The 25476-nt window shown below is 40.4% G+C and overlaps 2 protein-coding genes across 11 annotated transcripts in view; one reads left to right on the top strand and one right to left on the bottom strand.

The window, feature by feature from the left end:
* The window catches only part of METTL9 (methyltransferase 9, His-X-His N1(pi)-histidine), a 46749-nt gene that overhangs the window by 20510 nt on the left and 763 nt on the right, over window positions 1-25476 (top strand). For all 3 annotated transcript variants that reach the window (XM_036097373.2, XM_036097370.2, XM_036097369.2), the window contains exon 4: window positions 5527-5711. In XM_036097373.2, coding sequence (XP_035953266.1) covers window positions 5527-5711 — 185 coding nt within the window. The remainder of the gene's footprint in view (window positions 1-5526; window positions 5712-25476) is intronic.
* IGSF6 (immunoglobulin superfamily member 6) lies at window positions 13803-25445 on the bottom strand. Of its 8 annotated transcripts, XM_036097375.2 has the most exons (8): window positions 23531-25440; window positions 20280-20568; window positions 19720-20079; window positions 17383-17477; window positions 16664-16711; window positions 16200-16280; window positions 15250-15308; window positions 13803-14842 (listed from the first exon to the last, which is right to left on the bottom strand). In XM_036097375.2, the coding sequence occupies exons 2-7, from the start codon at window positions 20434-20436 to the stop codon at window positions 15276-15278; spliced, it is 774 nt and encodes a 257-aa protein (XP_035953268.1). In that variant the 5' UTR covers window positions 20437-20568; window positions 23531-25440; the 3' UTR covers window positions 13803-14842; window positions 15250-15275. The 8 variants fall into 8 exon arrangements, with proteins under 8 accessions (XP_035953268.1, XP_077930827.1, XP_077930829.1 ...); XM_078074701.1 differs by lacking the exon at window positions 15250-15308 and having other exon boundaries at window positions 23531-25445; XM_078074703.1 differs by lacking the exon at window positions 16200-16280 and having other exon boundaries at window positions 23531-25441.

The following is a 25476-nucleotide window of genomic DNA, read 5'->3' as shown; positions in this document are numbered from 1 at the left end:
GAAGAAAAGACCAAGTCGGAAGGGGGTGGGGGGGGAAGGTTACGATCAACAAATGTAATGGGGTTTTATATGGAAAGAGAGTAAGTGCTGTTTTTGGTATAATCATGCACAGCTAGCTCTCAGAAGTTGAGGTAGAGTTTAGGGACATTTACCTTCCTAACAGCTTGAGCATCCAAGTCCTTGCCACTCTCCGTGTTTAAATAGCTGTTAGGGATGCTATTATAGGAGACTTCTATCTGTGTGAGGTTGAACTCCATGATTTGTAAGATCCCCTTTAGCTCCAGCAGTCTGTCTTAGATTAGATCCTGGAGGGCCTGTGTGGTAATAACTGAAGTATTTCTTCACTTAGACATTAATGCATCAGGGGCACCTCAGTGGCTCAGTCGTTAAGCGTCTGCCTTTGGCTCAGGTCATGATCCCAGGGTCCTGGGATCGAGCCCCGCATCGGGCTCCCTGCTCCGTGGGAAGCCTGCTTTTCCCTCTCGCACTCCCCCTGGCTTGTGTTCCTTCTCCCGCTTTGTCTCTCTCTGTCAAATAAATAAATAAAATCTTTAAAAAAAAATTAATGTATCATTTCAAAAGTTGGAATGTTTTGGCCTTCGTTTTAACAATGGCTTAAATCATGCCTAATTCCTAATCTGGTGCTCTCCTCCCACTTAAAAAAAAAAATGTTTTGAAAGTGCGAATGGGGAGGAAGGTGTTTGAAACGTCTTCATTCCCCTCCTACCCACTCCTGCCCCTTTCGTTCCTTGCTTGTCTTTGAAGCCCTTTTTGAGACTAAATGCCTGAATGGAATTATCAGTGAAACTTAGACGTTTGAATTAATAATTCATTGTATCTAGCGTTTAGACACTATGTAACCTAGTAGTAAACTTACCTCCATATGAAAAATACTTAGTTTACTTTTTTTCCTAATGTATAGCACATATGCCAAAATCTATTCACAATTTTACCTAAATAGGAAATTCATGCTGGTTGATATTCCCTCCACCATATTATTAAGATTAAAAACATGTTCACAGAAGTGGTGTTTTTCGGCACAATCTGAGGTTTGGTTTTTTGGTTTTTTTTTTTTTAACAATCTGAGATTTTAATGAGGAAGTAGTATCTTACTAAGGTTGGGGTTCATTCAACCCATGATGGCAGGGCAGACTTGTAGCTTAATACCTTGTTTTTTGGCTTGGGAGCTAGCTATTTTTTGTTTCTCTTCAATGTCTGAGTTCATGAAAAACTGATTTTTTAATAAAGGTTCTAGATATCATTTTTGAAATAATACACAGAAAACAGCCGAGTTTTTCCTCTGTGTTGCTAAGATATTATTTATGCCAGAAAACCCAATTGTAGAACTTAAGGATATGGCTTTGATTTTTAAAACAAAACAATAATTTTTCTTTATACTGTTGGTGTTTTGCTTTTTATTTAGGATTTATCAAAATGTTGATTGCTTTGTCACTGCTGTAAAATATATTTTAAATTCTGGATGCCTGCGTGGCTCAGTCGGTTAAGCATCTGCCTTCGGCTCAGATCATGATCCCGGGGCCTTGGGGTTGAGCCCCACATCAATCTTGCTAGGTGGGCTCCTTGCTTGGTGGGGAGCCTGCTTCTCCCTCTCCTTCTGCCTGCCGCTCCCCCTGCTTGTGTTCTCTCTCTCTCTCTCTGACAAATAAATAAAATCTTTAAATATATATAAATAAATAAATAAATATATATATATATATAATATATGCATACATATATATAATATACATATATATTTTAAATCCTCCTGGAAGGTAAGCTATTACTTTAACTTGTTTTCTTGAAAATAATAATTCCAAGGTTAGAAATAACCTGTTTTGCAAAAGCCAAAACAGGTTTTTGCAATTTATGAATTTAAATAGGCTGTTTGACTAAGGTATTAATATACAAAGGAAAGGATTATACAGTTAATTTTTGATTGTGTGCACCATTGAACAGTTCCACAATTCAAGTGACAGTACATAAAAAAAAAAAAAGGTTCTGTGGCAGGGAAAAATTTTGGCAGCATGTTTTCCTTTCTTGGTCTGCTTCACCAAAAGTTAGTGGCAAAATTAGCTTAGGTGATCTGAAGGGAAGTTAGTAGATGGTGGAGGGAATACGGGTGTGGGAAGATGCTGAGCTGTGAGGGGGGCGGGTTTAGAGTTAAATTCACATAGACCGTTCACACGTGGGTGATCAAAAAGGAATTGTATGTACATTTTTAACACCAGAGAACAGATCTTTAATGTAAATTTGAAAGATGCCTGACTTTAATCCATTATCTGGAGGTTTGGGATCTTTCTTGAAAAGAAAATACTGTAGTTAAGAGTTCTGTTTCTCATGTTAACATCCTCTTTATTTTCTCTTTTTAATGAAAAGATGTTGGAGACTGCTCTTCACTCTCGACCCACCACCCTGATGGCATTCATTCACAGACCCATTGTCAGGCTCTTTCTCACCTTATCTGGGGAGGGCGGGTTCATTGACCTGAATAGCGCATGCACTAGGAGAGTTTCCCAGTTGTCAGTTTTACTCTGCGGGTGACTTGCAGTGTGATTTGGACAAGTCACTTCTTCCACTGTTCTCATGAGGAAGTCTTCACCATGTGTCTTATTCCTGGGCTAACATGCAGTTTGAGTGGAGCCAATACATTTGTCTTCGTTGGTGGAACTGAGTTTATAAGTGAAAAATCACCAAACAGAAGTAAAGATGAAGTTGGGCTTCTAAACATGTAGCTGTCACTGTCCCTGTGTTAAAGCCTTAATTTTCTGTTAGGAGCATGTCTTTTCTTTCAAAATCTGCAGGTAATTCAGAGATGGATTTTGTGAGATTATTCTAGATTAAAACATGGTGATAATGCTTGGCTTCTGCTTCCTTATAGACGGGCCTAAGACTTTTTGTTTTGTTTTAAATCAAGTATATAATTTGTTTTTGCAATTTATGAATTTAAATAGGCTGTTTGACTAAGGTATTAATATATGAATAGTCCTTTTTAATGGTTCATCTCGGTTTTTAAAATGGGAATTGAAGGGCGCCTGGGTGGCTGAGTTGGTTAAGTGACTGCCTTCAGATCAGGTCATGATCCTGGGGTCCTGGGATTGAGCCCCGCATCGGGCTCCTTGCTCAGCCAGGAGCCTGTTTCTCCCTCTCCTGCTCCCCCCTGCTTATGTTCTCTCTCTGTCTCTGTCAAATAAATAAAAATCTTTAAATAAATAAATAATAAATAAAATGGGAATTGATAGTATTTGTATCCCAAAAGTAGGATCTTTATAGTTTGAATGAGCTACATCTAGTTTCTAAAATCATCACTGCATGGGGTGCCTGGGTGGCTCAGATGTTAGGTGTCTGCCTTTGGCTCTGGTCATGATCCCAGGGTTCTGGGATCGAGCCCTGCATGGAGTTCCCTGCTCAGCGGGAGGCCTGCTTCTCCCTCTCCCTCTGCCCCTGCTTGTGTTCCTTCTCTCACTGTGTCTCTCTCTGTCAAATAAATAAGATCTTTAAAAATAAATAAATAAAATCATCATTGCAGTTACAAGTTCAGTACAACAAAGTGAGTTTGGAGCCCTAATGCCCCACTCAATTCAAGCAACAAGGGAACCTGACTAGTCCCTTGAAGTTTGTTAGAGTGTTGTTTTGGAGGAGGCTTTGGTTATTTTTATTATTTTTATTTTTATTTTTTTAAGATTTTATTTATTTATTTGACAGAGAGACACACAGCAAGAGAGGGAACACAAGCAGGGGGAGCGGGAGAGGGAGAAGCAGGCTTCCCGCTGAGCAGGGAGCCCTACGCAGGGCTCGATCCCAGGACCCTGGGATCATGACCTGAGCTGAAGGCAGATGCTTAACGACTGAGCCACCCAGGTGCCCCCGGAGGCTTTGGTTATTTAAAAAAAAAAAAAATCTAGGGGTGCCTGGGTGGCTCAGTTGGTTAAGCGTCTGCCTTTGGCTCAGGTCATGATCCCAGTGTCCTGGGATTGAGCCCCGCGTCAGGCTCCTTGCTCGGTGGGGAGCCTGCTTCTCCCTCTCCCTCTACCTGCTACTCTGCCTGCTTGTGCTCTCTCTGTCAAATAAATAAATAAAATCTTAAAAAAAAAAATCTAGACTGAAAAGAAGATGCAGCTGAGTGGTTTGTGCTCCTTTTATTCTACTATTCGAAAATGCTCTCAAATATCACTATGCTAATGAGTTTTCTAAAACAGCCCTCATTATACTTTTTGAATTTTCTAAGATAACTGTGCTGTATCTGCTTAGCATTATCAGAGACTTGTTTACCAAAGATCCTTTCTCCTGTTTCCTTCCCCCTCCCCCGCATCGTAACATGCCTCACATGCCACATTCTGATTGTCATAACCAAGCAGGAGTGAGTAATGTACAGAATTGCCTTAATCGTGTGGCTAACAAAGACTCTTGATAAGAGAATTCCTTCTCTCGGTGGATAAAACATTGTAAAGGACTTAGAAATGTTCTGAGAGAGAGAGGGAGGGTGAGATCGAGAGACTGAGGGCTGAGAGTGGTGTGTTAACTGTGCTTTTCCCTTACATGTAAGTTTTAATAGGATGTCCTGTGCTTTATCGTTTTCTATGTAGTTATTCAGATATGAAGATTCTAAGTCTGAGATGGCATCTGTCTCCTGGGAACAGAGATGTGCTCAAAAGGCCATAGGTTGTAAATGGAAATTATCTTATACCACCCCCAGCCATTCTTAAAAATAGGAGGGACCCCAGGAATAGAAAACATGAATATCTGATGTATTTTATGATTAAATTCCAATGGATGTAGAAAATAGGGTTTTTTGTTCGTTTGATGTTCAAGAATTTGATGGCCTATTTCAAAAGATTTATTTATCCATTTTAGAAAGAGAGGGAGGGTGGGGGGGGGAGAGGCAGAGGGAGAGAATCCTTCAAGCAGATCCCCCACCCTGTGGCTGAGCACAGAGCCTGATGTAGAGCTTGATCCTATGACCCATCAGATCACGACTCATGTGATCATGGCTCATGAGATCACGACCTGAGCCAAAACCAAGAGTTTGATGCTCGACTGACTGAGCCACCCAGGCGTCCCTACTAACCTTGATTTCTGAGCTTAGAATTACTAACTCACAGTTCCCTGGATCTCAGCAACTAGTTGAGTTACTAAAAGAAAAGGTGACTTCTTGTATTTTGCTTAAAGTTGAAAAGAGGTAGTTTTAAATGAATGAAATGTTTTTAGGTAAAAAAAAAAAAGGAATTTGGTGGCCTAGTTATAATCATTTTTATCACTTTATATCTTCATATGGTATTAAACATGATTAGTTCTTATAAAGGAATGTTTTTAGATTCGGAAATAGGTGAAATGCTAAATTTAAAGGAATAGGGTTGCTGTTTTTCTTTGCCTGGCCATTTTATTACTGCAAATATAAATGATAAGTGAATGATCTTGCATTTACTTTGATTTAGAAGATAAAGTTAGAGCCTCTACTGGCATGTCAGTTATTCTTAAAGATGTCTTTAAGCGGGTTTGTATCAATCAGGTTCTTTCTGATGTTTTCAGAGTGCTTGGTATAAACGAATGGCAGAATACAGGGTTCCAGTATGATGTCATCAGCTGCTTGAATTTGCTGGACCGCTGTGATCAGCCCCTGACTTTGTTAAAAGATATCAGAAGTGTCTTGGAGCCAACTAGAGGCAGGGTCATCCTCGCCCTGGTTTTACCCTTTCATCCCTATGTGGAAAACGGTAAGTGTGGTCAGGTCGCCTCTTACCCAGCATAGAGATTTATTAGTGTTTGTGATTCTGTTTTCCTAGAATAGCCTAGAATTTGAAGGAATATGGTTAACTCATGTAAAATATCACCTTGGTTAGTGCTCATCTTAATGCGGATTTTGTAGAATTCTGGTACTCCCTTTGCAGTGGTAATAGTGAATACTCAGCTGGGTCTGCCCGCTTGAAATTGAAAACCTGAAATGTGTCCATATTTTCTGCTCTGAAATCGAGCCTAAACCATTTGTTTATTAGCTTATAAGCTGAGTCAAGAACAAAGTGATGCCTTTTAATTTACCTGTATATATTGCTGAATGTCATAGCTGATTTGTACGTTACATCTCTTGTTCCAGACTCTCAAAATGATAAATGCTATTATCTTTTTTACCCTTCTGAAGACCATTTGTGTTCCAGCATGTATCATTTCTTTGTGTGACATTTGGTTTTGTGATTGCATAGTCTTGCTCTTCAACAATACTGAATGAAGAATATATTAAAAGAAATAGTTTGATTTCATAGGACTTCATATTTACTGTGACCTGGTTGTAGCCACGTTAACTCATGGTTTTAGCTAACACGGTTTGCATTTCAGGTCATGTTGAAAGTTTCAACTTTAAGCGTCTCCTTTGCATTTTCATAAGTTAATGTGCAGTAATACAAAAATTATTTATTATGTAAGTAATACATGTTAATATTTTAAAATCTTTAGTTTTCCCATTTTACTGCCTAGTTCAGCCTTGGATTCAAAAGCTCCAAGAGCTTGCAGACATTTTTAAGAAATCCATTACTATTTTGCAAGCGTTGTAGTTATCAAATATCTGTGAAAATCTGTCTTAGGGAATAATGCTCATGTTTGCTTATCACCATGGAAATCCAATGTAAATCATTGCCACTCACTTGCTCCTTCATTTCTTTTTCTCCTTATTTTTCCCCCTCAGGTCATAGTCCCTTCAGATTAAATGCTTACTTTAACATTGACCAAATGATTTTAGATTTATGTTGATGATGGGGGAAATGGAGAATTCTTTAGACATAGGAGAGTGGGAAAGAGTGCAGGTAGACCTGATAGTCCCTCCCCCATCTGACTTCTCCATTTTTACATTCCTGGTGTAGAATCACTTGTCATGGTAAAGAAAACATTGCTTTAAGTGTGTGTGTGTGTGTGTGTGTGTGTGTGTGTGTGTGTGTGTGTGTGTACACTACAGTGAAAACCCTAGTAAGTGTCCTTGATCAGCACAGGAGTTTTGACCTGCTCCGTTTCTGACCTGGGCCGGTTCACCCCTCCTTAGGCAACCTGGTGGTCCCCCGCTCCCAGGAGGTCACCATATTGATGCCGAACTTAGTGCGGACACCCGATTGGCATAGCGCACTACAGCCCAGAACTCCTGGGCTCACGCGATCCTCCTGCCTCAGCCTTCCGAGTAGCTGGGACTACAGGCACGCGCCACCGTGCCCGGCGTAAATGTCCTTGATAATTCAGCAACCTGACCTTTTTTCAGTGCTGTTCACTGTGTAATTAAGTCTCCGCTCCATCTCTGTATTGCAGTCACTAGTCATCAGGTTGTAAGGTCCCAGTTTCCTGTGTCCTGTTGGGCAACCACATGATAGAATTTGAGCGCTATTTCCTGGCATAGCAGGAGGTGGAAGAGCAGGGGAAGAAACATCAATCTAACCATGAATTTTATTTCCTTGTGTTGCTCACACTAAAAATTGAGAGGAAATCCAACTGGACAAGGCCTAAAAACAAGCTCCTTGATTGTGGGCACATAGCGCAGAGTTGCCTGTTGAGTCCAAGGAGTCTGACACGTGACACATAGCAAACCTGAGACAAGAAGCTTTGTTGCTGTGGGTGACCTTTAGTGACCTATACATTTTGCAGATTGCTCCACAGCACTCTATTATTGCTTCCTTTCTCTAAGTCACTAATTAGATCCTGATGATTTCCATGTGACACGGTGTGAGGACTGTGAACTGCAGAGTGACCTTGCCGTGTGAGTTCATAAATACTGGGCTGTTTTAAGAATATAGGAGTGTGCTTGGCCTACTTGGCTCAGTCTAGTTTTTAACAAAAAGCAATTGTAGATGAAATGATTTTTTTATAATTTTTGGATTTGTCTTTAAATCAAACCACAGCAATTTTGTTACTTAGGTTAAGTTGGAAAAAATTTAAAATGTGTTCTTTCTAATTTCAATTGCAGTTTATTTGGTTTATTGACCCAGTTTTGGTTAGGGGTCATTAAATGTTTAATTTTTTTAAAACTAATTTTTATAAAAAATGCAGTTCACGGTAAAAAGAGTTCAAGCTGCTAGCAGGAGGGTATACATGAAAATTTTCTCATCCATTCCAGTTCCACAGTCTTGTTCAGGTCTCTTGAATACTCTTCTTAAGATAGTCTATGCAAATATAATTCTGTGTGCACGTGAAAAGAATGATTATATAGTTAAATCCCATTGTAAATCCTTTGGTTGCCTTTTTCCACTTAAGTGTATCTAGAAAATTATTCCTTATCAGCTCATAATGTACCTACATCATCATCTGGATATAAGCAGTGGTATGCTGGAGCTGGTTTTACTGGCTCATGAGAGCTGATTATTACATTGTCATGAAGTTAGTGAACTGGTCATTGAACATGACTGTTCTTGAAACTGACCATTGTATGGTCAGTGGTGGGAGCACTTAAATCTTGGAAATTGGCAAACACTACAATAGCCTCTCCCCTCTCCAAGGTGGTTGGTAAACATTTACCAGCACCCCACTGGATGTATAACTTTACTTGATGAAGCCCCTGTTTATGTACTTTTAGGTATCACCAGTTTGCTTTATAAATAATAGTGAAATGAACAGTCTCAGGCAGGTCTTTGCACATGTGTAAGTATGTTTTAGGTTGCTTTCTGCTTTAAGAAACAGAAGGAGCTGGGTGCTGGGTGGCCGGCCAACACTTGGTTTCGGCTCATGTTGGGCTCCTACCAGTGTGGAGTCTGCCTAAGACTTTCTCCCTCTCTCTCTGCCCCCGGGCACCGCCCCCCGCCCCCCCCCCCGTGGTCTCTCTCTCTCTCTCTCTCTCACACACACACACAAATAAATCTTAAAAAAGAAACAAGGAACAACTAAAAGTTGCTTTTAAAAATTAAGAGTTTATTTTAGGATAGCGATTCTATGGTTGGGTTAATTCTGTTATACAGCTGTTCTGTTGAAGTTCAGAGCTTGCTTTCTTTTCTCCATCTTCAGTGTATTGGCATTCCTCTTAGAATTACAAAATAGCTAATGTAGTGCCAAACGTCATGTGTAGGCATGACAAAATCTTGAAAAGAGAGAGGGGCAGAAGGGTGGCTCAGTCAGTTAAGCATCTGACTCTTGATTTCCACTCAGGTCATGATCTCAAGGTTGGAGCCCCACGTCGGGCTCTGCGCTGTGTGTGGAGCCTGCTTAAGATTCTCTCTTTCCCATTCCCTCTGTGCCCCCCTAGCCCCCCCGCCCCCGGAAAAAAAATCTTGAAAAGAGAGGACGATTCTTCCCCAAACATCATTTTTTTTTTTCATTAGTGAGGGAAACCTTCCCCAGAAATCTCCCCATCACTTTAGGGCCCATTGTCAAGGATAGGGGCACATGTTCCTACCCAGCCAGCAACTGGTGAGGGGTCTGGGACAGACATGGTGCACTCTCTGGGTCTGGAGGGAGCCCTCTGCCCTGAGCATATTTACACTGTTGAACTGGGCTTGCAATGAATGTGGAAGGGAATTGGTACTCTTATGCAACGGATTATCTTCATTCATTTAAAAAAGTATTTACTGAGTGCCTAGGTGCTGGAGATATAGCAAGTGGAAAACACGCAGATAGTCTTGCCCTCATGGAGCTTATTTCTAGTGAGGAAGACAGGAAACGAATGGCATGCTGTTGGTGATAAATGTTACAGAGAAAATGAACTATAAAAGCAAGAAAGGGGCATCTGGAATTGGGGGTTGGGTTTGGGTGCTGTAATTTTATTTTTATTTTTTATTTATTTTTTAAAGATTTTATTATTTGAGACAGAGCAAACGAGAGAGAGCACAAGCTCTCTGTCAAATACATAAAATCTTAAAAAATATATAAAAACAAAAACCTGAAGGAAGTTAGGTCTAAGGTTATCTGTGTGATCCATTTCTAGAGGTGGAAGTGTTTGTGAAAGACAGTTTTCCAGATAGCTAGCCTGGGATCTTAACCCCGTTTATGGAATAATCATCTTTTCCGCAGTGCTTTGAAATGCTACCTTTATCATATACTGAAGTCCCGAATGGGTTTGGTTTTATTAAGATTCATCCTTCCGTGTGTGCCAATACCAAACTGTTTTCATTACTGTAACTTAGCATACATTTTCATGTCAGAGCACCAGCCCCCTTCTCGCAGTTCCTTTGCAGATTTTTGTTGGCTTATTTTATTTAACGGATCAACTGTAGCACTGGTTTAGCACTAGTTAATTTATAGATTAATTTAGGGAATATTGAGTCTTCCTAGCTAAGAATAGGATGTGCCTTTCATTTTATTCAATTCTTTATCTTTAGTAACAAAATTTTCTTCATAAAGGTCCTACGCAGTTTTTTTTTGATTTATTCTAGTGGTGTGTTTGTGGGTGGGATATTGTTAAATAGAAAATTTTCTTCTATCATTTTTTTAACTTTCAAACTTTTTCCCAGCTTTTGGGAAATTGACAAAAATTATATGTATTTCAGGTGCACAGCGTGATGATTAATGTACGTATACGTTGTGAAGTTATTACTACAATCTAATGAATGCATCCACCTCACATAGTTACTCTTTTTTGTGTGTGATATAACACTTAAGTAAGATCTATTCTTTTAGTAACCTTCAGGTATACAGTATAGTATTATTAAATGTAGTCATCATACTGTACATTAGATCCCCAGAACTTATTCGTCACTGGAAGTTTGTGCCCTTTGACCAATGTCTCCCTATTTTCCCCACCCTCCAGCCCCAGGCAGTCACCACTCTACAGTCTGGTTCTACGAGTTTGACTTGTTTAGATTCCACCTATGAGTGAGATCATGCAGTGTTTATCTTTCTGTGTCTGGCTTGTTTCACTTAGCATAATGTCCTCCAGTTTCATCCATGTTGTTGCAGACGGCTCTTTCATCATATTTTAGAATGAATGGTAGGTGTACATACCCAAGCAATTGATTTTTTGAGTATATACTAATTTTGTAATCATTTATATTTTTAAATTGTTTTATTGTCTCTAGTAGCTTCTGTATTGATTCTCTTGTGTTTCCTTGATCTGCAAATGGTTTTGCTACTTACTTTTCATATTTAAACTTTTTTTGCCCAAGTGAATTGGTAGTTAATTCCAGAAAATGTTTTTAAAAATGGTAGGCATTTTTGTCCTGTTTTTTACTTTAATGAGAATATTTCTACTTTAAATATGATGCTGTCTTTTGGCTTGAGATTGCTGTTGTTTGGCTTGAAATACATATTCTTTTAAATCTTGTTTCATTAAGAGCTTACAAAGTCAGGAATCGCTGTTGAATTTTGTTACCTGTATATTCAATATCTGTGGAGATAGTCATTCTGTTTTTTCTCCTTTGACTTGTTAAATTAATAGTACTTGTATACTGTGTATCCACCCTTGCACTTCTGGGCTTAGATGGGATAGTCTTCTTGTAACGCATTGCTAGAGTGTATTTACAAAAATTCTGAATAAATATATTAGCAAAATATTAATGAATAATAATTGATTTATATCTGATCTTTATTTGGAGGATGTTATCTTCGTTATGTTTTGGTATCAGTGTTCTGCTGGCTTTGTAAAAAATAATTTGGAATTTTTTTCTCCATGCGCTGGAACAATTTAAATTGCATGTGGCTCTCTGTTCTTGGAAAGTTTGGTAGAATTCACCTGGGAAACCAGCGAGACCTGTGCCTGTTGAGAGGTAGACTTTGGCAACTTCCTTACTTTCTTCTAGGGTCATTGTTCTGGTTAAATTAGGCATATTAAGTCTTAAAACTCCCATAAGTCTAAATAGAAATAAGCAAGACTCTGATAGGACTATTGCATGGAAAGAGCTTGGGCTTTGAGGGCTGGCCCTGTTTGAAACGTGGGCCTCTTGTTAAGGTTAGTGTTTCATCTCTAAGAGTGGGGCTAATCCTTACCTCAAGGTTTGTCCTGAGTATTAAAGAATCTAATGTATAGGAGAATGCCCTACCGTGTCTGTCTCAGTGTTGATATTTAATACGCGTTAGATATAGGTCATCCCATTCTGTCCTGTTACTTCGTTTTTGTTTGTGGCTTTATTGATCCTATTTGTTCACAGTCCTTCAGTTTGAAATATTTCTCAGTGTCCTTCAGGTCTGTTTGAGACTTCACTCTTTTCACAGTAATCATCATAATTTGATGACTTCATTAGGCATCGCAACTTTGTCTCCAAATGTACACTCTCCATTGGTTTATGTGACTTGTCCCCCCAGAATCTTCACCCTGTGCCTGTGAGCCAGGGGTCTCCGATTCACTCAGGTCTTATGTAGCAGAGAAAAAGAAATTACTTATTCTGAAAATCCTGCTAACATCTTTCGGTATGTGGTTTAAGTGCTCTTGTCTAGAGGGTAGGGTGTGAAGACACTAGAACCACGTCTTTGTTGTTTCCCTCTTGTTGGGAGTAGTTTCAGTATTATTCTCTTCTCATTGTCATGGGAAACTCTAAACAGAAAGCTATAGCTTAATTTTTTCCAGTGAAAATTCTGGATGCTCAGCTAGTAGGAAAATTAATACTGCCAGGGATTCTGCGTACAGTGAGGGGTGAGGGTCGATGGCTAGGGAGTGAAGTGTGCTTCATATCTCAGTTGACATGCTGAAAAAATATTTTTCTATAGAAACAGTGTTCATTTGTATTCATATAAATGCATTGGAGTGCCTAGTTTTGACCAGGCAACACTAGGCAGTGGAAATACAAAGATAATGACAAACCTGCTTCTAGTCTTAAGATATTTAGAGAATCATACAGAAGATAGATGTAAGCAGACAATGGCAGGATAGTCTGATAAGAAATATGACAAAGTACTATGGGTTTAGAGAATGAAAGACCCATTAACTGCTAGGGGAGGTTATGGAAGGTTTCATGTAGGAGGTGACAGTTGAGCTATGTTTGTACCTGAGAAGCATTTTACCAGGCAGAGGGAACAGCATATGCAAAAGCATGAAGAGTGTGAACAAGGTGGGATTAGGGAAGGACAAGGTCAGTGTGGCCCAAGGGTGGCATGAAAGAAAGGCCCTTGACTGGATAATAGTCTAGTACCCAGTAGATGTTGTTGGCTAGATGGATGAATGAAAGAATGAATATTAATATATACATCAATAACTGATATATATGATGTAAGGGAATGTAACTACTTTCCCAAAGGAGAGTATATCCCAATTTCAGCTTGAACAGCAATCTTGGAAACACAGTCCTTGTTGCATTGGGTAAGGCTTATTCTAAATCAAATACTAATTTATCTTAGGGATTTTGTCTGCTAGTTAAGTTACACAAAGAACAGTGTATTTTCAGCCCTGGGAGTACCAAAATGTAATGACTCCCAGAAATGAAAAGTAAATGATCTAATCTAACACATTCTATTTACCTGGATAGTTAGTGCTTACCCTTTTTTTGCCATCTAGCTTAGAAATTCATTTATTTCATCCAAGCCAGCAGTCTCAAAAGTAGGACTATACACCCAGGAGAACACAAGACCGTTTATTTTGGGTTATAGGAAGAAAACATTAACATTTCTATTTCTACGACTTTGTATGCCAGTTGTTTAATTTACACACATACATGTACACACACACACTGTACCCAGCACACACAGATGCACCACATAGGCGCTCACACACACATACACACAAACACACGCTCCCCCCTCTCTCCTCTTGCCATTTCTTCCTGGCACATGTGATAACATGTGTTGGAGACCACTGATTCAGGTCATCATTGCAAAACATTTTCATAGGGATCTTAAAATATTTTAAAATTCTGGGTTTTAAAAATAGAATTCACCTCATTTAATACCATTTTAAAAGAAACACTTTAATGAAATAAAAATAGGTTATAATTCATTTTTAATAACGAATGCACACTTGTGGGTACTTTAAATAGATTTTTACAATGAGGTAGCTTTCAAAGAACAATCCATACTGTGTTTTCTCAGTGACATAGTAATGATTCCATAAACATCTTTGCTGGACCCCACCCCTTATCTGATACTCCCCTCCTAAATCAGTTAAAAATATATTGCAAAGGCACAGGCAAACACGTGTCTTGCCCACTGCTTCCCTGGTGCTGTTATTTGGCCCAACAGTGACATCTAGAGTTGGCTGAGGCTTCTGTGTTCTGAGGTTCTGAGGTTTTCTGTTTAACCTCCCGCGTCGGAGCTTCTATATTTTAGCTATCATATTCTTAGTCTATTTTCACTTTTTGTTGGTAGCATGATGTAAGTCATTTTGCATATGCAGGCAGGAAAATGTGCACTCTACTGTTACCCAGTGGCAATACCAGGAGAACAGTGTTTGCTCCAGGGTACTTTGCAAGATGGTTTTTCTTTTCTTCTTCCCCCCCTTTTTTTTTTAAACTCAAATTTTGGCACTTCCCTTCCTTTTTCCCCTCCCTCCCATCTTAGTCTCAGTGGCCCATCACTTCCACAACCATAAAGACAATTCTTCCACTCAAGACAGAAGCAGACAGAAGCATGGGGTGTGACTTCTAATCTTCAGGGTAGGAGTCCTCACATACCTCGTATGTCAAATGACACAAATATAGGATATATGTTAGGAAAATGGAAATTTTTTAAATGTTAGACTACTCAGAATTCTCCTGGCAAGTTAGGAAGTATTTTTCAGTTGTATTTTGTAGGATTTTAGTATTTTGGGTAATTACTTTTAGTGATAGTTTCCTTGTAGTGTGGCATCCTTCCTTTTCCATTTACCTTTGATTGGCTTTTTAAAGCCCTGATGGGCGTATGTCCGATAACACTGCCATAACTTCTGGATTTGGACTTTCAGTGACTTAATTGAAAATTAAAACATTTCTATGGTCTTTCATAGTTGGAAAGTGCTCTTCTATTTTCGTTAAGTGTTGCCTTTCTCCTGCAAGAGTAAATAACAAGCCATATTTAAGGTTGTGTAACTGATGATGTCCCACTGCAAGCAACATTTAAACTAGTATGCCCTCCTGTGCCCTCTTGCATTCTGTGTCCCCAAGGAGCCGCCAGTAATCTTAAAGGTCCAGTTACTATTCTTCCTATATTTAGAGTAAGATGTGGAACTGAAAATTAATTTTCTTTTCTTTCTTTTTTTTTAGCATTTTTTCATTCTTTATTATATTTTATTAAATATATTAAGATTCCCTTCAATTGCATTTTTGTTGTCCATATTGTTGTAGAAGCAACAGGATAATTTGGCCTGTAGTGTTTTCCAGTCTTGGATTTGCTGACCGGAAATTTGAGATTTTGAGATGCTGTTGGGAGAGTCCTGGTTTACATAACAGTACTTACTTCTAGACTTGTCTTCAGGACACTTATCATTGTCTGTTTGCAGAAAAAGATGCTCCGGCCTCAGTAAGGAAAGAGTGAACAGGCATTCATAATTATTCAGAGTGATATCTTAGGTGATTAGACCATTTCTTTATGTATTTGTATACACACTGAAGTATGAAATGACTACTTAGACCACACTCTCTCCTGGATGAAAATCCTTTTTAAAAGTTGTATTAAAAAAAAAACACAACACCTCATATCAGACCCTTGTTACATTTGCCCTCTTGGCAGCTGTTTAAGAAAAAAAATCCTTAGTTGTGTATTAATTCATTATATTATAGTATACATTTTAATTTAAATCTGAGCGGCCTGATTGTGCACCCTGGAAACTGAGTATCTGTTCCACTAGCACTAAAACAGCATCTTGTTTGAAAAACCTGTTATAGAGGACTTTAAAGAGACACTGTCAGATATCTCACAGATAATATGAATGCATTCTTCCTGCCACTGTAACCGCAGACTGAAGAAATACTTGATTTTTATTTTCATTAGCTCCTCTTTTCTAATGTGAATTTATTTCTGCCTTGTTAGCAATAAGTGATGTTTTCTGTATAATTTGACCCACAGTTGTTTGCAGCATTTACTTACTGCCCGCTACTGCATGCATGCAAGGATCTTTTAATCCACAAAAGCATCCTTGTCTGAATTGAAAACATTGCCTATACCCAGTGTGTTTCTGAAAGATTCCATGTCACTAAGATGTCAACCTGGTCTCTATTTAATATTGTATCAGATGTCCTTTGTTATGTATTTATCAAAACAGGTTCTATATAAAAATGTATTCTATGTGAAAGTCCTCTTTCATATTCCTCTATAGGAAAACATGATTATTGATGGCTTGCTGGTGGCTTAGCTTTTTCACACATGCTTTATATCTGCATTACATCTCTTTGATATTTTACACTCACAGGTTGTTGTCTTGTTTCCACCTGTCTCTTACTATATAGTTCCTGAGCAATTTCCTGAAAAATACGTCGGGCACTCTTCTTCTGTAAACACAAATGAGAAAAAATTCCTGTCTCTCTTAGGACTAGAAGGGATGATTATTGCACATCATCTTAGCTTTGTCTTTCTTTACTGCCACCAGTCAGAACCACTACCGCCCCCCCCCCCCACACCCAACCCCCAGCACATCTACACTGACCATTAACTCTTGTATTTTGAGTATGTTAGGTAGGGTTTATGGTTGAGAATGATCACATTTAAATCATAGTTTACCACTTGAGATTATCCTTGAGTTCTCAGTAATAAGAAATGGTTTCTGTGGTTGAAAGTTACCATGATATTCTCTGTAATTTTTTCATTATTTTGGGTTTGAAATAATTACAACCAGCCACCGTTTGAAAGGTATTTTACAAGCGTTGGTCTGTACCTTTTGTGAATCTTCTGTTTCTTTGTTTCTTAAAGAGTTAGATTTTGACTGTAAAGAAGAAAAGGAAAGTCTTATGAGACATTTTATGCACTCAAAACAGTTGTGGCAGACTTTGTACCATATTAAGATTAAACTAACTTAACATTTAAATGATATACAGTTAGAGTTAATTTCTATGTAATTCCTGAGATGCTTTTATTATATTAATAAAATAACAATTCCTATTGATGTTGACTATAGGCTTTGTTGTGATCCTAATATAGCATATATGTACCCCCTCTTATAGCCTATGAACAGCCAGAAGATATTCCTTCTCAAAAACTTTAGGCCTTTTAAAAATATTTTAAGGCAGCTTCTAGTCTCTTTGTTAACCCCTTTTTGCTCTTAAAGGCTGTTCTTAGGTCTTTTATAGATAACAGTAATGCTTCCCAGCGGAAAGATCGCAAATAAGATAGTTATAAAGAAGGATTTCTTATTCTCATATTACTGGTTTTAAAGAGAAACCATTGCAAGTTTTGTACTCTGATTAGTAATAATTTTAGTGATGAGAATTTACACTTCCATAGACTGTTCCTGCAGGTGGTGTTTCCTGCAAATGTACAGGAGGATGTTAATTAGGTGAGCAATTTCTGAGGCTCACATGTGGAGAGATGGAAATCATTTCCTTACGATAATATTCAAGGCTATAGGGACATCTAGTGCAAGGAAATTTGACTTACTTTGGAAAGGATTACGAAGATCACGAGTGCACCAATAATGTAGATAGAGAGCAGTGATACAACAGCTATCAGGAGGCTGTGTGGTTCCTTCATTTCTTTGTTAATTACAAAAACAGGAAGAGCCACAGTCACTATTGAAACATATTATTGCAAATACATACATAAAGTATAACTGGAGCTACAAGTGTTAGAGGCGAAACATGAACTGCTCTGCTTGGCTCTTCTTTTTTTTTAAGATTTTATTTATTTATTTGAGAGACAGAATGAGGGAGAGAGAGTACAGGAGCAAGGGCAGTGGGAGTGGGAGAAGCAGACTCCCCTGCTGAGCAGGGAGCCCGATGTGGGGCTCGATCCCAGGACCCTGGGATCATGACCTGAGCCGAAGGCAGACGCTTAACCGTCTGAGCCACCCAGGCGCCCCTTGGCTCTTCTTTAAACATTATTCAGGGTCTCTTGATTCAGAAGACCCTCAAGCAGGTGATAGAATTAAAAGCAGTTCATCAGTTCTTTAAATATGTTATACCAAAATTGTTACTCATTTTGAAAACTAAAAAAATTTTAAATTCAATTAATTACTTATAATGCTCAGAATCACTTTTTATATAACACATTATTTGAAGTTAGATAAACATTTTAGGACAGTTTGTTCAAGGACATTTAAAATTTCTTTTGATAGAAATGATGTACAAGGGTCACCAACAGTCTGTTCGTGGAGTTAAGATATTTTTGCCATGTATTTGTGAATGCTGACATTTGTAACCTTGACCTGTTTCGTATAAACAACTGAATAGTGCAGTCTGTACAAGGATCTGAGAAGGCCATATGTGGAGGATCTTAGGGCTTACTACACCTTTAAACGACAGGCATTGTTACACGTGCCCCTTCTTTCTAATAAAGTTTTGGAAGTAGAATTATTGAATCCATTTTCACATTCTGAATTTCTCCCTCCTTGTAGGAAGTGTCCCATGCTCTGGGTGGGGATAGAGCAACATGCCATGTCTTCTATTACCTGATTATTTGAGGCACAAAATACAATTAGATTTGTAATTATCTGAACAACTTGTACTTTTCAACGAAATATCCCATAGATGCTCATCCTGTGAACTCAGTTTGTACAGCATACATTTTTGTAACAAATTAACCATATCTGTAAAATTTTTTTAAAAAGTTTCAAGTGCTAAATTAGGAGTTCTGTAGAAGAGGCAGGAAATTGCTGTGTCTGTTTTAGTAATACTTCCATTTCTGCTCTTAGAGAAGAATCTGTCTTCACATGAACTTGCAGTCTTGAGACCTTTCATCTCTTTACAAACTATTTTTGGTTTTGGCTAACGTTTTTTATAGAAGACTAATACAGGTCTCCAAAGTTGTTGTATATTTGTTTTAATATCTTTAGCTGACATTTATTTAAGCATACTTGCTATAAGCCAGGCATCATCAAAAGTGCTTTATATGTATTAACTCATTTATAATTTATCTTATGGGTGAGAATAAACTAAGGTTAAATGACATTGGGATACCAAAAGCCCATTAGAACACCCCTAGTAATTAAAAGCAGGAATTATAATACAGGATGATCTCGGGTCCCTAAAGTCCTATTTTAAAATGGTAGGGCTGGTTGATTTTGAGTTAATGTTTTAATGATTTCAGTGCTCATCGTACCAGAGTCCTTTTTAACGGAAGAGATCCAAAAAAGTCAAGGACTATTTCCCTTCTCTTCTTTCCCCCAGAATTGTGTGAAGCTTTTTTCCTGAAATTTCTCGATTTTTTGATTTATAGGATGTAACTGGGTTCAAGACCCTCACTTGAATGAGGAAATTGTCATAGGTTTTAGCAAATCTCAAGAAGTCAGTGTCACACCGATCTCTTTCTGTTTTTCTGTCCGTGTAGAATGGGTGGGGTCAGAGGTCCCCCCAGTGGCTTCTCCTCAAATTTGTGTTTATTCTCCATACTGCCTTTTTTTTCCCCCGCAGGTCCAATTTATTGGTCACTTCTGCTTTGTTCTAGATAGTGCAATGCCAGCCCAGTTCCCGAACAAGCTGCTCACTAATCATCCCAAGTTTCCCTTTGGACTTGGCACATTACCAGTCACTATCATTCACAAAAGGAGGACCTGCTGGCCAGCCTGCGCTAGTAGCGTCTGGTCACAGAGAGACAGCCCTGACTTTGTGTCTGTGGAGGCTGGGAGATGGGACTGGAGTAGTGCTTCAGTGTCCTGTCAGCTTGTGTCAGATCACGCCCTTCACTGGCTAGGGTTGAGTTAGCACATCTGTCCCTTCATCTCTGCATATAAGTAACGTAATACATTCAAAGGGCTGAGCAAAGCCTCAGCTGACTGACCTCTTACCACCAGTATGGTCCCTTCTCCGGTCCGCTTAGCTCCTGGTTCCTTTGAACTGGGAAAGACGATTCCACAGATGTAGATGGCGCTGTCATTCAGAGCCACCCTGTTTACAGTGAGGGAGACTGCTCTTTCTGTGAGGACTTCCTTCACTGTGAATTTGCCTGCATCCCCGGTGCAGCCATCCACGCATAGGTTCTCGGGCTGGTCCGCACCGTAGCGAAACCATAGGCTTTGTGGTTGCTCTGAAGGGCACCCCGTGTGGGAGAAGGAACACCGAATGGTCGCGGCCCCTTGAGTGTGGGCTACTTCGAGGTAAGGCGGTTGATGGACAAAGACCATACACTCACGTGTAGCACCTGTGGGAGGAAGTGCATGAGCCATGTTTAGGGGGCTTCTCACTTCCCTTTGCCTGTGCTTCTGTTTTCCTGACATTTGGGGGCTAGGGAACTCCAGAGTCCTTTCTTTTCCTTACCGCTTCCTCAGCACAAACAAGACTGTACTAATAAGACAGCAGTGGTCCTCACTTTTCCTAACCCCTCGCGCTCGCTGACCTTACCCTGCTGTCGGCTATGAGGTCTGGTTACTTGAGGACAGAGAGGTTCCAGTAGAGTCAGCGTTGCGGGCAGAGGTGGCAGCAGATCTGGAGTCAGGAATTGGGGGACCCCAAGTTGACTCTTGGTGACCTTATCAGCTTTCCCTTGATCGCTAAGCATGCTGTCCCATCTGTACCCCGGGCTCCCAGGAGCGTTGTGGTCAGGGCGGTGACCTCATGCAGGTGACGCTGCTGACCGAGCACAGGAGTGAAGGGATTTTCTTTTTCTTTGGCCTTGTGAGGGTTGGGATTGCTAGGAATTCATGGCAATTCACAATTACTCCTTTGTAAGCCTGGTTGTCCCTATAGGACACATAAAAGACAAGGTGCACACCTGGGGAAATACAGCCGTGGCTTAGCCTCCAGCAGATTTGGTTACCAAGCCGAGACCTAATGAGTTAGCCATGCCACAGTGAGCAGATTTGATTTCTCGCCTGCACCAGCACCCTGCTTTGTAGTCCCTGCTAGCTTCTGTCTCGTTTGGTGAACAGTGTTGTGATAAAGAGCACAGACTTGAGTTCAGATCCTAGCTTTGTGGTCTGGAGCAAAGTGGGGATAGTATATGCAGCTCAAGGAGTTAGTGGGAGGTTTAAGTGCATAAGGAGTACTTAGTTGGCTAAGCCTTGATAAGAATTTAATAAAAGGCAGCTAGTTCTGCTGCCGCGCCTGTCTCCACTTCTCCTGTTCCCATGGTGTCACGTGCCCGTTTGAGGGATAATCATGGGTATCTCAGCGGGTGTCTCCGCGGGCGTTGGCAGGCCCGGGACTAGACACCTCGTCCAGCGCTCTCTCTGCCGAATGCTTCATCCAGATTATGCCGCCTGGGTCCCCACCTTGGCCTTCTAATCCCAGGCCCGTGAGGTGGAAAGCCACTCTGAGGTTTATAGATGGGAAGATCTGCCCTAAACCCTTTTTGGGGTAAGGGAGGGTCTACGTAAAATAGTATTGGTTGAGACAAATTGGAATTTATGCAAGTTTTTAGTTTGACTTCTGCCTGGTCATGTGTTTCTACTTCTAATGGGGCTGCCTCTGAGTAGGAGACATGAGGCTGTATTTACCAGACTTAGGAGTGAGTCCAATCCCTCACCTGCAGACGAGTGAGGAGCCTTCTTTGGAATGTGTTCCAAATGGTCTTATTTGTCTGAGTTTGTCTTTTGTTACTCTAAATGAAATTGAAAAGTAATCCAAGTGGTCTGATGCTTGAATTTCAGACAAGATTTTTGTGTTTTGTTTTTTGACTTAATGGTTTTCTTAGTCTTCATCCAGAACTAGAAGATAAATTAAAATTAGAATCATGGCATTTGTGATGCAGATATATTCTCCCCATGTTTTAATTTTAGTATATGTACGATCTGAGATGAGCTGGGAGAATTTCTCCTCCCTCCTTGGTGGAGGGAATCAAAGAAAGATCACTTTAGTGTTTTAATGACCTGATAAATATAGACCAGAGGAGAGGGTAAGGTCACCTGGAGAAAGACCAGCAGGCTCCTCACTCGTCTGCAGGTGAGGGATTGGACTCACTCCTAAGTCTGGTAAATACAGCCTCATGTCTCCTACTCAGAGGCAGCCCCATTAGAAGTACAAACACTTTGCAAGTTATAATGATCAGTATATATTGGGGATTTCAAATGGAGTTGGGCCTGCCAAGATCTAACAGTTAACCAACAGCATCTCAGTCTGAAGTCCTTTTTCAGATAGTCTTAAAAGGGAAGCTGACTTTTAAAAATTTTGGAGAACTAATGTTCCAGGGAAGAAGAAATATTTGCAACTTTGGAGTTTCATGTCTCCACTTACTTCCGACTTCTGAGTGTCGGAGAAGAGCGGTCAAGGACTTCCTTTGAGAGCGCTGACGGGTGAGGAAACGCCTGCCCCTCCCCCGCACCAGTGACACAGCCTCTTCCCCAAAGAGAGAAGTTTGGGTAATGGGTCACACCAAGCCTAGTCCTGCAAGAATTTCTCTTTAAGAATTCTCTTACCCTATAGGATTCTTTTTTTTTTCTTTTTTTTTTCCAATGCAGTACACTCTGCAATGGCTGAAAGTTTATCTTCTTGGTGGAGGGAATAAAAGAAAGATCACTTTAGGGGCACCTGGGTGGCTCAGTTGGTTAAGCGTCCGACTCTCGATTCTCTCTCTCCCTCAGTCCCTCCCCCACCCCCCTCTTAAAAAAATCACTTTACTGTGATCCAGGCTGGAAAATAAATAGAAAACTGATTTGTGACACTTGATCACATGGAGAATTTCAAGCATGTGCTGTCGGCTAGCACGGTGAACTCCCTGCTGCGTGTTGCCGCAGTCTTGTCTCGCCTCTCCCCGCGCCTGCTCCTTCACCCCCCCAACCTGCTCCTTCACCCCCCCAACCTGCTCCTTCACTCCCACATGATTTTTGGGTAAATCTCAGATAGTCTGTCTTCATATCTGTCAGAGTAGATCTTTAAAAAATAAGGATTCTTTTTTAAAATAATACTAATGAAAATAGTTTATGAAAGTCATTTATATGGATTAGGAAAAAAAATCAGAATATTACTGAAATCACTCATAGTCCTTGTGCTCAAAATAACCATTGTTAACATTTTGATATATTTCTTTACAGATGAGAAAAAAACAATTTTAAGAGCTTTTGCTACCTTCCCTGTCCTATGACACAGACTTTGTGAGCAACTCTGAGATTATTAGCTTTATTACAACTATGATGAGATGGGTTATTAGAACCACTTTCTCCTTCATAGAGGAAAAAAGTATAAGCAGAATTTAAAAAATATATCTATTATGGGACGGTTATGCTCTATGGAAGGAGCCATGGCAGCTTTTTTTTTTTTTTTTTAAATGACAGGTACTTTTTAATTTACCGCAATCTGGCTTTTCAGACACCTTATTCTTTGAAAATATTCAGTAAGTACTGTGTAGTGCCTATCCTGTGCAGTGCGCATTTGCCGTGCAGATACGACATTGTTGTGACTAGCACACGCGATTTTAAGGACATTTTCAACCCTTTGTTTGGTGAGGTGCTCTTCTTTAAAGCATCAAAGGGAATTTTCAAGGTTAATCTGAAACTTCCTCAGCTATTCTTTTATTACACTATTTGTCTTGGGAAAAAAGACCATTTCCATAGCATTAGACATTGAAAAATTAATCTGTAGGGGCTTAAAATATAAATGCATTAGGTGAGGAATAGTGATTGATTAGATAAAATGGAGGAGAAAAGAAAGAATCTTACCGACATAAAAGAGAATCAGATTGATTTCCAGGCCGAGAATGATCCTGCCTCCCTTCACAGTCTCCATTTCTTGGGGTGTGCGCGTGCGGTCGTGGTCACTGTGCATTTGAGGAGAGTTGGCTCTTTTTTTTCTGTCTCTTTAGAAAAGGAAGAACTGAAGAGAGGAACTCTTATTAAGGAACAATAACCGGGAACTTTTTGAAATTGTGTAAAAAATTGTTTGTAATCCAGTTTCACCACTTAGAGTTGAGGTTTTAGCCTAGAGCACATTTCTAAATAATCATATGGTTAATTTTTTCTTGGGCTTGTAGATGTTTTGAGGGAGATTTTGATTTACACGTAGTGTGTATTCCCAGGAAAGGGTATCGTTTGACAGGTTGTTGGGACTTTAAATTTCCAGAGTAGTTGGGTTGCTGATGCCGGGGCCCCTGCTGTGTGCTCAGTGCTGGGCCAGGAACTGGAAAGCTGGAAGAAGCAGAAGGAGGCGTCTTCGTGTAGTGAGGAGAGAAGAATTAGTGACCAGTACGTCGTGGTACAGTGAAGAAACGTGTGGCATTAGCGGGTTGTACCTCAGATTTGTGTAACCCCCTGTTACTGTGCTGTTGAAACCAAGTGTGGGCCCTCTGTCGTGGTTCCCTCGTGCCCCCTCTCCTGCCCTGCGGAGATCTCGTCAGGTTCTTCCCTGGAAGCAGCAGAAACGGACTCCGGCTGACTTCAGTGAGGGAACTGAAAGGATTCGAGGGTAGCTCACAGTCACGGGAGGCTTGGAGAATCGTGTGGGGTCTCCAGCCGAGACGGACGCCTCAGATCGTGCTGTACGGCTGATCGGAAGGGTGTGCTGCTGCTGCCAGGCACTGGGGGCCGTGGCACGGACCACCTGGTGCCGCCCAGCTGCGTGGTCTCGTGGCCACTGCTCTGGGTCACTTGCTCTTCATTCCACGTGTCAGGCGAGTGTGTCCGAGCGTAGGCCACGCGCCGGTGCCTGCCTTCGCTGCCTCCCCGACACGATTCTGGGCAGAGGGTTCAGGTGCTGGGCCACCGAGAGGAGCGACAGATCTGTCCACTGTAGTGTGTGGACTCTTGGCACCTATTGATGATGCCTTTTCTCACAGAAAGCCACTCTCTGTCTGAAGTTAGTAATACTTTTAACGTGTGTGCATTCTTTCTAACATCACAAGTCCTAAAACCACCCCAGAACTGACACATACCATTATCTTTGTGTCCACGTGTCTGGACCCAATGCCTGGTGTGAGCTTGAAGGCCTGAAGACCTTATCCAGGCGCCTCCACCCCCATTCCGCAGGCATCTGACGCTCGTGGGCTTGGAAGGGACAGATTCAGACTTCAGGCGCTAGTCCGAGAAATGCTAGGCTGACGCGTCCCTTCTAGTGCTCTACCTTTCTCTGGTTTTGGAGCTTAACTTTTATAAAAGTGTTAAGAAGAGTTAGGGAGTGGATCACCTTCCCTTGAAAAACACACCGATGATCTGTCTTTATAAATTAAAAGCCTTCATTAGTCTATTTTCAGCCTGATAAACCTTTCTAGTTAATACATTGCATACATTTACTACATCATGGGTACATTTTCTTGCATTTATCCCTAAACCTTCTTTCACATTTTATGGGTAACTCTCTGCTTCCATTTTCCTGTATTTAATGAGGAGTTCTCCAAAACCATGAACACTGACAACCCAGTTGGTCTAATGGAGGGTAATATCTAAAACTGTCAGAGAAGGTAAAAGTATGGGCTTTGGATCCAGATAAACCTGGGATTACCTTTCTGCTCTTATCCTCACTAACCTTGCAGGCTTGGGCGAGTTCCTCAGCCCTCTGGGTCCATACTTCATCTCTGTGTCCTCCTCAGCGGGTATCGGGGAGATGAGTCATTGAAGCACCCAGTGCTTGGCACATACCAAGTCCTTGGCAAATGTTGTTCTTCCTCCCTTCT

Source organism: Halichoerus grypus, chromosome 6 (genome assembly GCF_964656455.1).
Source record: "Halichoerus grypus chromosome 6, mHalGry1.hap1.1, whole genome shotgun sequence".
In the NCBI taxonomy this organism is placed as follows: Eukaryota; Metazoa; Chordata; class Mammalia; order Carnivora; family Phocidae; genus Halichoerus; species Halichoerus grypus.
Note: the sequence above shows the minus strand (reverse complement) of the source record. Positions and strands in the feature narration are given on the sequence as shown.

What these genes read in the sequence shown, in the direction of transcription:
- IGSF6 (XM_078074698.1), bottom strand. Translation starts at nt 20,436, where the DNA reads ATGCTTAGCGATCAAGGGAAAGCTGATAAGGTCACCAAGAGTCAACTT. An exon ending in ACCTCATAGCCGACAGCAGG is followed by an intron (nt 20,080 to 20,279) that starts GTAAGGTCAGCG and finishes TTCCTCCCACAG; the next exon opens with GTGCTACACGTGAGTGTATG. An exon ending in AAACAGAAGATTCACAAAAG is followed by an intron (nt 16,281 to 16,663) that starts GTACAGACCAAC and finishes TTGTGTTTACAG; the next exon opens with AAGAAGAGTGCCCGACGTAT.